The following is a 16,625-nucleotide window of genomic DNA, read 5'->3' on the forward strand; positions in this document are numbered from 1 at the left end:
TCGACTTCAGTGAATCGTGTCCATGCAAAGCTTCCGTAGTGCGAGTCACATGAATGGTTTGTTGTGGTCGTGACTGAAAACCTTTTGAAACATGTAGCTGAAAACTGCAGTATTAACGTGACTCTCTCAGTTCTGGCGAAATTAAATTATCTGTCCAACAAACCGAAGCGTTACCCGCCGAAGCTTCCTCACAGTGAAAACGGCGAGAGGCTGTTTCTGTGTGACGCTGGGGACTTTTCAGATAGAGAAGCTTGTAACGTTAGCTAGCTGCTTTGTTGTGCTTTGAGTTTTGGGTTCGTGTTCAGAGAAGCGTTTGTAAAAACTGGCTTTACTGTGTTTGACCGGCTGACGTCATGCTCCGGTGGATTCTTGGTGGTCGGGAAGCTCAGAGCTCAGCGGAGGTAAGCTGAGCCTGGGAGCTCGTGTTTGCAGCATACCTTGTTTGGGAATGCATGTGATGATTTTATGAGTCTACCTGTGTAACTTATGGAAATATGCTGTAATTTGTTCCATAAACGCTCCTCTCCTCCAAACTCCTCCAAAGACTCATGTATTCCAAAGCAGATTGTACCTCCATGTTCAGGAAGCCTGTCTCAGTATGTGATATAAATATCCACTAAATACAGGCGTAAACACTCACCGGTCACTTTGCTAGTTACACATTGCTAGTACTGGGTTGGACACCCTTTTACCTTTGTAGTGGTCACACACAGTTGCTGCCATCTTCCATTCCTTCACATCCCAATCCCATGGTAGACTGGGATTTGGTGACTGGAGACCATATGAGCACAGGAGCTCATTGTCATGTAAAAGAGACCATCTTAATGTGATCTGAGCTTTGTAACATGTTGTGTTCTGATGGAAGCAATCATCGGAAGATGTGTTCACTGGGGCCATGAAAAGATGGACATGGTCAGCAACAATACTCTGATAGGATTTGATGTTTAACTGTTGATCACTTGATACTGAGGAACCCAAAGTGTGCCAAAAAACTATCCCCGACACCGCATCTCTGTGAAGGTTCACAGTCATCCAGGTCATCCAGGCTCTTTTGACTATCCCCAGACCATTTTATCACCACCAGACAGAACTATTCCATGCTTTCAAGTTTTGTTTTGTTTTTTAACTCCCAAATTCTGACTTTACGATCCAAATTTTAAAGCAGAAATGGAGACTTATCAGACTGGGCAACATTTCATATCTGCTTCAAGGTTTGGTGTGTTGTGTCTTCAGAGGTGCTCTTCTACACGCCTTGGCTGTAATAAATGGTTGTTGGATTTGCTTTTATCCCCATTTTAGGTCAAAGCAGTCTGGCTGTTCTCCTTTGATCTCTGACTTTTTCACTGCTGTTCACTAGAAATTTTCTCATTGGACATTTCTCTGTAAACCCTAAAGATGGCTGTGCAGGAAAATCCCAGTAGATCAGCAGTTTCTGAAATAGTCAGACCAGCATGTCCGGCACTCCACGTTCACTCACTTAAATCACTTTTCTTCATCCTTCGCATGCTGAGTTCGAACTTCAGCAGGTTGTTTTTACCAAGTCCACCTGCTAATGAATGCACTGAACTGCTGCCATGTCAATGATTTATTCTGTATTTACTTTAACAATCTGTTAAAAAAGCAGTTAATAATAATAATAATAATAATAAAGTGATAAAGTGTTTTTTTGTTATTTTCAGTTTGATAAAAGACAGATAATTTCCTTGTTACTAAACTCAATGCTCAAAATATTTTATGCTGGCTTTATTCTCAAAGTAAGGCCAATATCAGAGATGTAGTATTTTAACATGGTGGTGTCAGACCATGCTTATACTTTGTGGACAGGACATAGACTGAAATGTATGATGGTTGCTGAGAAGCCCACTTACATTATGAAGTAGAACATGAATTACCTATATAATATGTATATCGCTAGCTATTCCAAAACAGTTTAGCCTATAAAACATAGGCCTTATCAGCTGTGTCAAAAAGGTATTTCAGGATAACAATGCAAAGTGCTTCCATAAGAAACCTGTAACAGGCACTAAATGTTAAGCACGTTCATGAGTAGTAACAATATCAGGGAAGTAATGAAACCCTCCACCCATCTTATTGTACATATGACAAAAAACTCCAACATATTGCCAGTTGGGATTTAAGTATGAGAAGCAAAACAACTCACTCTACAGAAAAAGTAACAATTGAACAGCTGGTATATTTGTCATGTTTTTGATATAAAATCAGAATGCAGCGATGGCTATTCTTTTTTTGTAAGATGGGTAAAGTAACAAAAACAAAAGTGAATAAAAATATAAATGCCAATTTGTATCCCTTAAAAATATATTTGCTTAGAAGTACAAGTTTGCTTTCCACTTCTTTCTTCCCGTACTCTTGTCTTCCCTATCTACTCTCAGCCTCAGGGCTGGGTGTACAGCACCGCGGCCTGTTTGTCTCACTGCTTTCCCTCTTGTGTCTGCAGAAAAGCCCTGTGCTGTGCATTGGAGAGGAACAGCCCAAAAACTGCTTCACTGAGCTGCAGGTGCTGAAAGGACATTTTGACATTGTTCGATTTCTGGTGCAGATTGATGACTTCAGGTAAGCCGACCGCAAACGGCCCCCTCTCCCCTTCCCCAACCCTCCCTCTCGCCTCTCCTGCCCTCTCTTATCTCTCTTTCCCTCTATAACCTCTCTCCTCTCTACCCTTGGCTGGCCTCCATCCCACTATGATTGACAGGAGATCCTCACCTACAACAAACTTACAGAGCATGACAGGAGCCCAATCATCACCACTATGTGATGGTGTGTGCATGGTACAGTATAACCAAAGCCTTTTAATACTGTCCGTACACACACACACACACACACACACACACACACACACACACACACACACATAAAGGTTTGCACCTGCTCTCCTCGTTTGCGCTGTATTGTGGAAGCATGCTACACACTGGGATGGCAGAGTGGACCTGCATAAGTGTAAGATTGGGATTTATACCCGACCTAAGTGTGTGTGTATGTCAGGGTGGAGGGGGGGTTGCTTTACGCCTGGTCTCCTCCAGTAATCACCTCCTCCTTTGGGTCTCGTCCTCTCTGCTCACAGGTCCACAGTTGGGGGCAAAGGCCAGAAAATTCTCTCCAGATTGCTTTTGAAGTCTGAAAATGTATCCTCAACACTTCCTCTCTTCTCATTTTGTCTCTGTTTTATCCGCTCATCCTGTCTGTTGGTTTTGGGAACAGGCAGTTTGGATGGTTCAGGGTCAGAAAGCAAGTAACGCGATAAGCCCCAGGACAGATGTATTTTTTTTTAACATTTCTCGGTGGAGATGAAGCTGCAGGAAATGATTCCTTGTATGAATAGGTTGTATCTGCAATTGACTAGTCGACCTGCTAAAGCAGAGTCCTGCCAGTCCTACAATTCTCAGCTGAGGGGCCAGTGTGACACAGGAGTCTAAATTCAAGAAATAACTCTTACCTTTCTTCTCATGTTACCCAGATGTGCCTCAGCAGGGGATGATGGCCTTGTTTTGGTGTGGAATGTTGAGGTAATATGCTGCCAGTTTTTTTTCTTTCTTTCTGCGTCTTGCGAAATTGCACACAGCACAGTGGGACTAATTGCTAATTGCTTTTATTTTTGCTTGTCCGATTGCTAGACTGGGGAGAGGCTGCAGGAGCTGAGAGGCCATTCTCAGCAGATAACAGCCATAACCACCATCACCTGCAAAAATGAAGTCACACTGAACACCTCGCTTATCACTGCCTCTTCAGACCGAAGCCTCAGTGTATCCTGAAACAATGCACACAAATGTACAGCAAGTGTTTCATGAGTAATTCATGACTTTGTGATTCAGGCTTGATTCTCCTTAATCCTGCATGTCAGCTGTGGGACCCTGATACAGGCAACAGGGTCCAGACCATTTCAGATCTTCATTCTTCTGTAAAGGTAGCAAAAAACACCTTTGAAATCCCTAAAAACACACACACACACACACACACACACATCTTGCATCTATATTATCAGCTATTTATTTTTGGAAGTGAAAATGGAAAACTGTGTATACACAGTTTTAAAATGCGCTCCAATCCTGGATATACAAATAGTAAAATAATACCAAACTGCCCCACTGACATCTTCAACAGTGTTGTACAAATGTACTCATGATACAGCTTCAATTGCTGGATCAAACCATCCAATTGTCTCTGTCGCTGCCTTCTTGTGAGAATTGGATGAATCCAGAATCTCAGTTTCTTCCTTTTCTTCATTAGAAACATCAGGATCTGCTCATCATCTCTTGATGTTGGCATTTTTTTCCTTAGTGCCTTTCTTAAGGATGAATTTTCCACCAAATTATTTTGGTGTATATAGAAATTAAAAATCTAAAACAATTTTAAAAAAAAAATCTAAAATGATATTTCACATCCTGATCCAGCTGTGTGTCTGTCTCAGTGTTTGCTGGTGCTCGAGCGACTGTGTGTGTGGCTCTCTGGTGGGGAAGAACTATGCGTGTGGAATAGAGACTTTCAGCTGCAGTGTCAGCGACCCAACCACAGTGATACTGGTGAGAAAAAAATGTCCGTCGCACAACCACATTTTTACTGTTACACCAACCGTGCTGGCCGCTGACGCTGATCAATGTTTTTGTGTTTTGACGTGTCGAAGGAATCACTGCTTTGATTGAACTGCCGAAGAACTACATAGCAGCTGCCATGGATAAAAAAATAAGTAAGAGCACAAAATATGGTGCGGATGAACAGATCAGTAGATTAAAAGTGCGTTATTTGAAACAAAATATTCCTTTGTCTTTGCAGTGATCTACAGCTTGACAGTTTCTGCTGATTCCTCTCTGTCAGTGGCTGAGATCCGCTGCCTCTCCGACCACCAGGATCAGATCCGAGCTCTTATCAACGTCAATGGTCAGTCTGAAACTCGGTGTGTCTGTTTGATTTTTAAGCTGCAAAGAGACTGCATTTTGAACCCACAGACCGTGTAAAAGGTGGATGTAGCTACTGAAGATCTGTTTCAAAGGCTTGAGATTAGCGTTTTCACCCTTTGTTATCTTGATTTAAAAACTAAAAAAACTAAAACGGGTCTGACAAAGATGTGCGTGTCTCACTGTTAAACTGCTTTCTCACTGGCTGTCGACTGTCCAATCACCAGCCGTTAGCTAATTAGTGGCCACAGATAATCCTCCTTGGTGAAACATAGTCCAAGATTTACAAAATAGACTTCACTTTTTATCCGAGATGGCCCAAAATGAGGAGCTGAGACCGTGAACTCATTTTTACAGAGTATTTAAATCGGTAAGCTCTTTTCCTGTAGAGTCTCTAGGACTGTTTGCAGCCACAGCCGCCATCACCTGGTCACCAGGTTTGATACATTTAGAAGCTATGTCAACACTTTATTCTCACTGTGTTTGTAGCCCTGGACTCATGCCTTTTCCTCTTGTGTTCTTCAGACGGGCTCTTCGCCAGCGGGTCCCATATGGGTGAGTTGATCTTATGGAATGCGACTGAGTGGAACCTCCTGGCCTATGAACACATTCTCTGGGAGGAGTCTCAAGACTACAATCAGACTGAAATACGAATGGGGGCTCCTAAACCCAGCGAGATGTCCATTCAGCACCTGACCACCAATGGAAATGTGAGGACAGGAAAGGGCAGGATGGGCTTGTATACTGGGAATACTCTGTTGTTTTATTGTCATTTAAAATGAGAACTTTCTGTTTGTGTGTTTTGTAGCTCATCCTTGCTGCTGTGGGCAGCGGTCTCTACGTCTACAGTGTTCAGACCAGAAGCGTGGTGGCCTACAGAAAGGTTGCCCACGACTCTAATGTGTTACACACCATGCTGCTGTCTGACTGGTAAGATCTTACACCTTTTCTAAGACTTCTTTTTTTTACCCTCTAGAACACACACGGGCAAAATACTTTCTGAAAGGAAAACTAAACAACCCACCTAAAAATCAATAGCTGTAGCTTGGGCAGTTTGCACATGCACTCCACGGTGATCTATGCTTACTTGAATACATTCATAAAAAAGAAACCCTCAGAGCTCACTCTCTGGTTAGTATTAACTTTTAAAGGAATACTTTTGTATTTTGTATGTATTCATTTGGTTTTTCTTAGTTCTTTTGAAAAGTACTTGAGCGGTTTGTAGTGTAGTAAAAATCAGATAAGGGTAGCATGATGGAGTTTCTTTCAACTTGAAAGAAAGGCAGATATGAAATGAGGTCAAATGTAAAAAATGAAAAATCTTTATGTGGTACTTCCTACATGCTGACCATAGACACTACAGTTGTAAGAATCATAGTGTCTAAGTTATACCTGCTGTTGGTTGTGGTTGGGGTGACCCTCCAACTCACAGCTCATCTTCATAACCGAACAACTGCAGATCAAGATGGTTGAGTTGGAGTTTGTCCAACTGAAGGATGAGAGTCTGGTGATTGCTATGACGGCAACGTGATTAGATTACTTGTGGGGAAACGTTAGACACAAAGGATCAGTGAAAGCTTAGTACAATTTACTCAACTTTCAAGAGGGAGTGAGACTGACTCTATAGTAACATGTTCATGTTAGAGTAACATGTTCATGAGCAGTGACTGTTAGCCAAATTAATTCAGAGAAGCAGGTCAGCACTGTAATGTTATTAAAGTCTGAGTTAGCCGCAAAATTAAAAACAGTCTCAGTCAGGTTCATAGGTCAGGACATATTTTACTTAATTCTTAAGAGCATGTACAGTACCAGTCAAAAGTTACTTTTATCTTACCAAAGTTTGCTGATTTTACTTCTTGTTTTTTGTCCATGGTTTTATACAGGGCACCAACCAATTCAATAAGTCTTATTGTATAAAGGATCTAAATGTGCAAAATAAGTAGTAACTACAACTTTGAAATAAATGCGGTGGAGTAAATCTCTGAAAGCTGCAGGTATGAAAGACTGGGCTTGTAGACAGTTTAAAAAGATATCTTCCAAATATAAAGATTATGGAAAACTAAACAAGCAGTCATACAGTCAGCTGATGTTTTATCTTGTTCTTAACATATTGTCTTGCTGTGTGAAACAAACTTGTGGTGGAGCTGAAATAATTGCTTTTCCTCTGAAGTTGTTGAACAGGTGTTTTGATAAAGGACACTTTAATGGAGTTACAGGTGCTCAAATCAACTCCAGGCTGAAATATTTTCTCTCTTTCACTGAGTCAACCCTCATGTAGTTCAGCTGTAGCGCCAATACTGCCTTCCTGCTGTTTTCATCCATAACACTAAGGGAAGCCTCATTATTCCTGGTTTATGTAATGTTGAACCCTCATAGACTGAATCTTAAGGCTTTGTTGGCTTCTGTGCCTTCTCTACTGTGAATCAAGCTTCTGTTTATTATCTAAACATTAGTAGATTTATGCCTACAAGACAAGACGGCCACATGATAAATATGTAGGGAGTCATATCTTTCACTGATAAAATATTTTTTTGGACAGCCATGAACCAGTGCATTTTTAATCAAATTTAATAATTAATAGTTTTGTTTTCAATATAATTATCTAGCAGTAAATCAGCCTGCGACTATTATTCAAATAGCTGTTGCTATGCAGACAATCTGTGTGTGTATGTGTGTGACACTGCCTCTGTTTTAGTGAGCTGATGTCCTGCTCTGAAGATGGCAGTGTGAGGATGTGGGAGATCCAAGACTTGCCTTTGCCGGCTGAACCAGCTTCTTCAGGTGAGACACACACACACACACACACACACACACACACACACACACACACACACACACACACACACACACACACACACTGCTAAAACTAGATTCCCCATGATCTATTACTTACTTATGAATAATTATGACTGGAAACTTTAAAGACTGAGGAATGTGTGTGTGGAGGTGGGAGTGCTGTAATGTTGGCCAGACGTGGTATTGTGTATATGAAATAAAAGTGGTGTGTAGCAGGTTAGCACAAGTCAGTGTTCCTGTCACATCATTATTATGACGTTTAGAGCAGACCTATTAGTTACTATTCTGACAGTCATGGTAATGCTGTTTTTAGCCTATCCTGTCATCTGTCATCTCTACCCGTAAACACAGAAAATAAATTTTTAACAGCAATATCATCAGCAACAAGTACAGTTTCCTTGGGTATCCTGTAACAGTAATTTTCTGTCCACGCGACAGGGTTCTTTGGGATGTGGAGTTTTGGCCGTTCAAACAAACAATCTGGGCCTCCTTCAAAGAAGGTTATAGACATTCCCAACATTAGGATGCTAGAGTTGACTGGAGATCTGATTGGACACTCAGGAGCAGTCCAGGTACATAAGGCTTAAACTAAAGTTCTTTCTTATAATTATGTAATGCCAGGGCTGCAGTAATGTCTTTTGGACTTATTTCAGATGTTCGTAAGTTTCACGGAGAAAGGTTTGGTTACATGCTCGGCGGACCACCTGCTCATTCTGTGGAAGAACGGAGAAAGACAGTCTCGTCTCCGCAGCCTGGCCCTTTTCCAGAAATTGGAGGAGAGGGGAGGACTTTGACATTTATGTCACTCGCTTTAAAAAAAAGTTGGGAGGTTGATGCTTAATGGTGTTCACAAATGATTTAAATGTTAGTGTAATGGTTGGTGTTTACATTTATTCACTTTGCCTTTGGACTGAAGATGTGTATTACCTTAAATTCTATAAACTGTCTGTAAATACCTCATCTTCCAAATGTAACAGTACTTTTGTTTCCACACTGGAGTGTTTGAGCACTGTGATGCTGACATAAGTCATTTTGTACCAAACACAGTCTGTTATGGTTTTACATTAGTACAGCCCAATTCAATTCCTGCTCAGGCTTTACTGTAGATATACATTTGTGCCTCTTCATGTTGTGTAGGTCTGCTTCCATGTGCCAAGAAGCACTGTTGTGATCATCTAGCAGTGCAATGAGAGGAAGGTTCAGCAGCTTATACGTGTAATCATTTGCACTATTGCTGTTTTTGTGTGTTTGTTTGGTTTTTTAATATAGTTTGACAATATGCTTTGTGTTTTTGAGAGTTATGAGAATGACAGTGCTTTAGCAGTGGCATCATTCGATAATGCTTGTATTTTTCAAAAATATTTTCCACACTATACATTATCACTTTTTAATTATTGCCATGATTATGCAGTGTGTCTGGAAAGTATTTGCAGAACAGGTTCCACATGTTTTTCCTGTTACAGCCTTATTCCAGAATAAATTGAATTAATTTTTACTAAAATTCCACACATACTACCCCATAATGAGTGAAAAGAGTTGAAATTCTTGTGAATCTATGGAAACTAAAAAATGAAAATATAAGATTTATATAAGTATTCATGGCCTTTACCTCAGAAACTGGTATCGATGAAGAGATTGGGGGAAAAAAGAAACATATCTGCAGCATTAAAGGTCACAGTGAGCTCAGTGGCCTCCATCAACCATGAATGGAAGACATTTGGAACCACCAGAACTCTTCCAAGAGTTGGCTGCCTGGCCAGTCTCAGCAATAGTCAGGGAGTTCACCAACAACCCAATGGCCACTGACAGAAATCCAGCGTTGCTCTATGGAGAGAGGAAAACTTTCCGGAAGGACAAGTATTTTTGCTGCACTCTACCCAGGCCTGTATGATACAGTGACCAGATGGAAGTGATTGCTTAGTAAAAGCCACATGATAGTTCAGCTGGAGTTTGCCAAAAGGTACCTGAAGTGCTATCAGATGGGAGCCCTTCCTTTTTATCAGATGAGAAACAAAATTCTCCGGTCTGATGAAACACAGATTGCACTCTTTGGCCTGAATGCTAAGCATCATGTCTGGAGCATCAGGTCTTTTAGTTGCCCAACCAGAGTCCAGACCGGAACCCAAACATCTCTGGAGAGATCTGAAAATATCTGTGCGCCAACGTTCCCAACCAACATGATGGAGCTGCAGAGGTGCTGCAAAGAAGAAAAAAGAATGACAGAAACTTCCCCCAAAAAGGTGTGCCAAGCCTGTAAGGTCACACTCAGAAATACTTGTGGGTGTCAAAGACTTTTAAGCATTTTTTTCATTTGTCATTAAGGGGTGTTGTGTGTTAAATTATGTATGAAAATTAATATTATCCATGTTGGAATATGGCTGTTTCATGTGGAACAGATTAAGATGCTATTATTACTTTCCAGATGGACTGTAATATATATAAAATACAGAACTGGCACATTATTGCACTGATGGACATCAGTTTTATTGATGAGAGGAAAATTTGCAATTGATGAAGGATTTTCTTAAAATATAACAAGCTGTTATACAATCTGCTTCTGGCTCAGTAGATTCAAAGCAAAGTGTTCTGTCACTGGCTGTAGTCGAATGTAACTGAGCTCATCATATTCTGCTTCTTACTGCTCATGGAAAAGACTGTCTGACATTTAAATCTGAAATATTTAAATTGTCTGTGTGAATAGAAATCTTTATCGTATACTAGCAAAAATATCTTCTCATAGTCAGTGATAGCAGCTATGAAACATTCAGAGGTGGAACTGCTTTTCAAGTCACCTTGAAAAACAGCAGGAGCACATAACATCCACAATAACATCCACAATAAAAATGTATGAAAGCAAAATATGTAGAAAGCTAAAGCAAAAATAATATTGGCTTTAAAAATCTCGTAGTTGTACAAAACATAGGAAAAAGTCTTGGGAGCATCATCACCGACTCAGAACTGTAGCATAAAAGTGTGTATCACCTCTAGAACACCACTAGATGGAAGTCAAAACATAGAAATCCCCCCCACTGGAAAAAAGAGGCCAAATGTCTTCAGCGTGAATTTTGGTTGCAGAATTCAAGCCGAAGTAAAACTGCTTAATCAAAAACCACGAACGAGAGAGAGATGCTGACTCTGCAGCTCCTTCACACCTTTGTCAGCCCAATGTGGGCTTTATTTAATCAACACGTCAACTAAAGGACTTGATGCACTGCATCCTGATCACAACATGTTTTGTACAACATTATATTATATTATAAAAATACATCCCAGCTGTAGTTTATGTCAATTAATGTCTCACAGATCGGAGATGGTGGACAGTTTTAGTTAATTTTGGAATCTTTTCCAACAATTTTTAAAAAACATTAGTAAATACCTTTAAACAAAATACACATAACTTATTCAGTTAGATTTCAGGATGCTGGTAAGTGACTCCTTTTATTTTGTAAAGATGTATCGTTTAGATTTTGTCCTCCAACTTTTGGGAAGAAGGCAAACATTTCAGCTTGAAAGGATTCCTGTAAAACATCTTTGTGCCAAAAACGTAACAACTTTATATTGAAAGAACTTTTTAATTGTCTCTCACAATACAACTTTGTGTTTGACAGAAAACATCAAAATAAGACCAGAGAGAGCAAAATACATTAAACCTTTTCAACAAACATGGCGGCTCTTACGGAAAGCTTTTGTAACTACTATGCTTGAGGCAGTAACATCTTTGAAAACATTACAGTTCTCATGGCCAATGACCCTCATATTTTTCAAAAAATATTTTTCCGCACTATACTATCTATCAATCACTTTCTAATTATTGTCATGGTTGTAAATGATAGAAAAGATAGAAATGGCACGTTCTTGCAGTCACGGCCAACAGTTTTATTGATGAGAGGGAAATCGAAATCTTTGTAAGTGATGAAAGCGTTATGTCACCAGCTGTAATCGAATGTAACTGAGCTCATCATATTCTGCTTTTTACTGCTCATGGAAAAGACTGTCTGACATTTAAATCTGAAGTATTGTCTGTGTGAATAGAAATCTTCATCGTATACTAGCAAAAATATCTTCTCATAGTCAACGATAGCAGCTATGAAACATTCAGAGGTGGAGCCGCTTTTCAAGTCACCCTAAAAAAACCCGAACAAACATAACTTTGGAAATTAACAGCAACACATAACATCCACAATAAAAAGGTATGAAAGCAAAATATGTAAAAAGCAAAGCGAAAATAATATTGGCCGAGTATTTACAAGAACAGCAGATACATTAGGTAGTTTACAGTGTATTGCAACAATAGCAGAGCTACACAGTGAGACGTAACAAGATTAAGGCGTTGATTAAGACCTTCATCGTCAGCATAATGACAACATCAGTGTGAATACATCGAACATGGAGGTGAACAAACAAGGAACGTGCGTTTTATCCAACTGCACCTGGTTCAGCTTCTGTTGTTAAAAATCTCGTAGTTGTACAAAATACATGGAAAAAGCTTCGGGGGCCGTCAACACTGACTAACTCAGAACTGTAGCACAGACCATGATGCATCAGGCCAAATATCCTAGTTTTAAAAACATCTAAAACACATATGGCTTTTCTTCTTTTTGTGTTTTTTTTAAATTTTTAGTTTGTTTTTGTTTTTATGTCTAGAGGAGGAAATGTTTCAACAAAAATACTTGTGTTCTGTAAAGATGACCAAAGAATAAGGCACCCTAAAGAGCTCTCTGTGCCTTTGGTTAATACTGCTTGATGTGCGTCTCCTGGATTACCACGCACATACTTGCACATGTAGACCAGCAGCTGAGCTGGAGAGTTGGGACAAGAGCTGGTAATTACAGAAGTTCACCACATTAGTAGCCTATAGATATCTGGATATCGCCATTTTGATTTTTTGAATTTGTAAAATAATTTATTATGAAAGTCTTTTAAAGATTCTGCTGCTGGCAGTAGTGGATTCCAGTGCTGTTTTCACCTTCTGATATTAAAGCTTAACAGAGGTGATCTTAAATATCCAAGTCTAGTGACTAGTATTATTATAGTAGTATTCCATCCTCAGTCATAGTAGGATGAAATATAATACTAAACCAATTCCAGTCCAGCCACCTACACCCTTTCACTTTGTTTGCACTTTGTGGAGGCCACATTAAGTGCTGTTCCAACAAGCATTATGTGGTGGTGGGCTCTAGAGTCCGCAAAACACCAAGTGTGCACCTGTGCTGACTTACTCGCTACATGGAGGAAACACACTTACAGATAAGAAGGACTGTTTGAAGACTATCTCAGTATGAAAAACACTTTTGTGGAAGTTTTCTACATTTGTACATGTTTTTAAAAGTGCATCTGAATTTATTTGTTCTTATTTTTGTTGCAACAAATTCTAATAACAGAGAGCAGTATGTAAAATCACCATAACGACCTGGAGCATGTTAAAAATACCTGAATCAAACTGAAACACAACACGGCGTATTTTCCAATATGTCATGGACATATTAATACATTCATCTCATAGCGGCGCACATCTCCAAAGGAGCTGTTTGGAAGTACCTGTTTTCACCTGAGAAAGGTGAGGGCATCCCAGACTTTTTCCGCTTTATTTCTGCCCTCCTTCATAATTAACAGACTCTTCCACACAGTGGAAGTGCCAGATTGAAATTGGGCCTTTGTGTTGGTTTGATTTGATTCACGGACAACATGACAAATTTAGAGTCTACCACCTGTAGATGGAAGCCATATCATTCAAATGACACCCACCCCACCGAAAAAGGGGCCAAATGTCTTCAGTGTGAATTTTGGTTGCAGGATTCAAGCCTAAGTAAAACTGCTTAAGCAAAAAACACAAACGAGAGAGAGATGCTGGCTTTGCAGCCGTGCTTTTACAATCTAAACACGGTTTAGCAGCTCCTTCATCTGTTTGTCAGGTCAATGTGGGCTTCATTTCATCACTAAAAACATTTCAACTACAAAACCTGACACACTGTACCCCGACCAATTGCCAAGCATAGGCTCAAATAGAAAGCCAGTAACTATGTTGTTCAAATACTCGCAAGTCAATCATTTTTGGGGGGAGTGAAAATGTCTACAGTTAGTGTCACAAAGCTATGAGTGTAACATCTGGTAACTAAATAGCTCTGATACAGTGCAATTCTGTTCCTCCATTTGTTCGGACATGCAGGTTTGACAAGGATCTTCATTATCCTCACTAGCTGCTTTCACAGTGCACGTAAGATGGTGATGTAGAAGAAATGACAGTAGGTTATCAGGTGGCATTTTACAAGGTATTCTGCAGCTATATGATCTCAGGATCCAGCATTTGTCACGAAAATAGCCCTACAATCGGCAATCTGTGGACTGCACCCTGGTACATAGGTAAGTACTCCTGGAAGTGCCCTTTCTTTTAGATTTTGTCTGAACAGGGCAAATGGACAGGGATTGAAGGGAATTTGGTCCCAGACACAAGTCTCTACGTTGTTTCACAGCTAATGCAAAGATTAATTCCAGCTAAGCACCTTTTACTAGCTGGAACTGTGAAAAAGGAAGTATGGAGATTTGCACTCGCTTGTACTAAAATGCATGCCCAGATCACTTCAGATTCTTGTTTTCAGTCAGTGCCTCTGGCAATTGGCACGTTTTACTTTCCATATTTCTTTTATAGCAGTATACAGATACAGAAAGGAAATATTTGCTTTAAAGAAAACTTCCAAAAGCAAAGTCAACAAAAAGGGAGTTCAAAATGTAAGATGTCATGATTAGCTAAAGTGCAGGTTTCTGTTGTATTACACTGTATGGTACAGATTGTCAGGTGACCTATCAGGTCCACACTGTACCATGGAGGTGCTATCAAGATATACTTTAGGGGGCCATAAAGTGGCAACAGGGAGACAGCCTCCAGTGACCACCTGTTCTCTACTGGTACCACCTCCAGCTAGAACCATACAAGAGGCTGTGATTTGAGATGGAAACGGCATATCTGTGTTCTTCCGATTATAAAATTTTCAGGCCGTATCCAGGAACCCCTGAGAGGTCACGGACTTCTGTCAAATCCCAGCTGAAAAGAGTAACTGTTCCACCGCAGGGCTTCATTCACTGTCCTACCCTGCTTGGAGTGATATATGTAAGGAGGGGATGTGGACTCGGTCACGAAGGAGGCGGAGGACGTAGACTCTTACAGTTCATCTCATCCAAGGTCTTCCAGTATTTGTAGTTCTCTGACAGGTGCTCCATTAAGCCAGGAAGAGTGGCAAAGGCTGCAAGGAGACACATTGAAGTTGGTAGAATTAAAAACAAACATGGCTACACAGATGTGTGTTGTTAGGCAGATTTCAGTCATAGTTAGTAACTAATTATAAATTCAAACCATTAAATCATTGAAATAATATTGCACAGATCCTCTTGGTTTCACCAAAATAGCTCAGACAAAAGACAGTGGACGATATCCTGTGATATCTGGCACCAAAGTGTGAAAGGCAGGAGATAAAACCGTCCATGGTTTGGACTTGATTTTCCATTACATCCCACAATTTCTCAATCAGAACATTTGTAGGCCAAATCATCATCTTGACTTCTTTGTAATCTTCCTCAAACCACTTTTGGACAGATTTGGTGTGTGTAATAGGTAATGTGCGCAGTGCCTTTTTCTCATAGTCCCATGGTTTTCCAGGTAAGCAGTTCATCTAGCTGTCCATGTGACGAAAAAGAAACATCACATTTCTCATACACGGCCATTACTTTATGATCCAGTTCGGACATTGATGGCACATTTGGTGATTGATTAGGTAAGCATGAGCACTCTGACTGGTCTGCACTTATATAGCCCCACACACATTACTCTGACACCTTTGTCATACAAGCAGAATTAAGAAATGACCAGACAGACCAGCCTTCACTCCCCACAAGCATGAGTTAGTGTTTGCCGCCAGTGACCACGTCACTGATTCACTGGTTTTTTGTCCATGGTTTGTTTTTTGGCACTGGGATCTAAACAATAAATACCAGGGACACAACAAAGGAACTGCTGTTTCGAAACCTTCTGCCTTCCAGCCTTCACAAATCAGCCCTTGTCACAGACTCTTGGATACTTCACACAAGCTGAGAGACTATTTGTTGACACCCCTTCAAGATTCAAGATTTACTTTATTGTCATTCAGCACTACCTCAAAGACGCAATGCAGAATGAAATTACGTAGCACAAGCTTACATAAAGACATATAAAAATGTCAATAGAGTTTAAAAAAAAGGCAAATATAATAATTAAATAAATAAATACATATAAAGTCAGTGGTACATATTTAAAAAGCACAAATAAAAAAACAATTCAATTACTGCAAAAGAGAAATGCTGATTGTTGACCGATTGGTAGAGTATAATAATCTAGAGAACAGAAGCTGTTTTTGTGCTGTTCAGCAGTTCGATGGCTGGTGGAAAGCGCCTGAGGTGCGACCTGCACCTCAGGCTATGATACCGTCTGCCTGAGGGCAGAAGTGAGAACAGGCTGGGGTTGGGGCGGAAGGTGTCCCTGATGATGTTTTTTGCTCTGGATAAGGAGTGTTGTTTGGCTGGACCCTCAATAGATGGCAGTGTGACCCTAATAGTCCTCTCAGCTGATCTCACCACTCTTCTCAGGGCCTTTTTGTCTGAAGCACTGCTGTTCCTGTGCCAGAGAGAGATGCTGCTTGTCAACACACTCTCAATGGTGCCTCTGTAAAAGGTGGTGAGAACCCTGGCAACCTCCGGTCACTTAGGAAAAATGTCTACTCTCTGACTAGTTGGCAAATAGTTGTTGGAGGTTGTTGTCAGTTACTGGAAATGGACAACATCAGCCTTCAGCATTAAAAGCTTCAACCAAAGGTGCAAAGGGTGCAACTAGAAGGCATTCTGGTTGTCCTCAAAACTCTTTACAGTATGATTAGTGTCTTTGTAGTGTTTGCA

At 40.3% G+C, this 16,625-nt stretch overlaps 2 protein-coding genes across 3 annotated transcripts in view; one reads left to right on the forward strand and one right to left on the reverse strand.

Moving 5' to 3' along the window:
- The first annotated feature begins 29 nt into the window (after window positions 1-29).
- Window positions 30-10,433, forward strand: wdr41 (WD repeat domain 41). Its single transcript, XM_085280246.1, has 13 exons — window positions 30-401; window positions 2,459-2,574; window positions 3,476-3,524; window positions 3,633-3,761; window positions 3,860-3,922; window positions 4,427-4,538; window positions 4,640-4,702; window positions 4,789-4,893; window positions 5,436-5,620; window positions 5,719-5,840; window positions 7,606-7,691; window positions 8,145-8,278; window positions 8,360-10,433. Exons 1-13 carry the CDS (start codon window positions 354-356, stop codon window positions 8,498-8,500), a joined length of 1,353 nt encoding a protein of 450 aa, XP_085136372.1. The 5' UTR covers window positions 30-353; the 3' UTR covers window positions 8,501-10,433.
- Window positions 10,434-11,258: 825 nt separating this feature from the next.
- pde8b (phosphodiesterase 8B) overlaps window positions 11,259-16,625 on the reverse strand; it is a 46,925-nt gene continuing 41,558 nt past the window's right edge. For both annotated transcript variants that reach the window (XM_085280244.1, XM_085280245.1), the window contains exon 22: window positions 11,259-14,944. In XM_085280244.1, the coding sequence (XP_085136370.1) occupies window positions 14,835-14,944 (110 nt within the window). In that variant the 3' untranslated portion in view covers window positions 11,259-14,834. The remainder of the gene's footprint in view (window positions 14,945-16,625) is intronic.

Source organism: Mchenga conophoros, linkage group LG7 (assembly GCF_057382185.1).
Source record: "Mchenga conophoros isolate Kocher_MC1m ecotype Shallow Benthic linkage group LG7, M_conophoros_male_GT1.1, whole genome shotgun sequence".
Taxonomy (NCBI): domain Eukaryota; kingdom Metazoa; phylum Chordata; class Actinopteri; order Cichliformes; family Cichlidae; genus Mchenga; species Mchenga conophoros.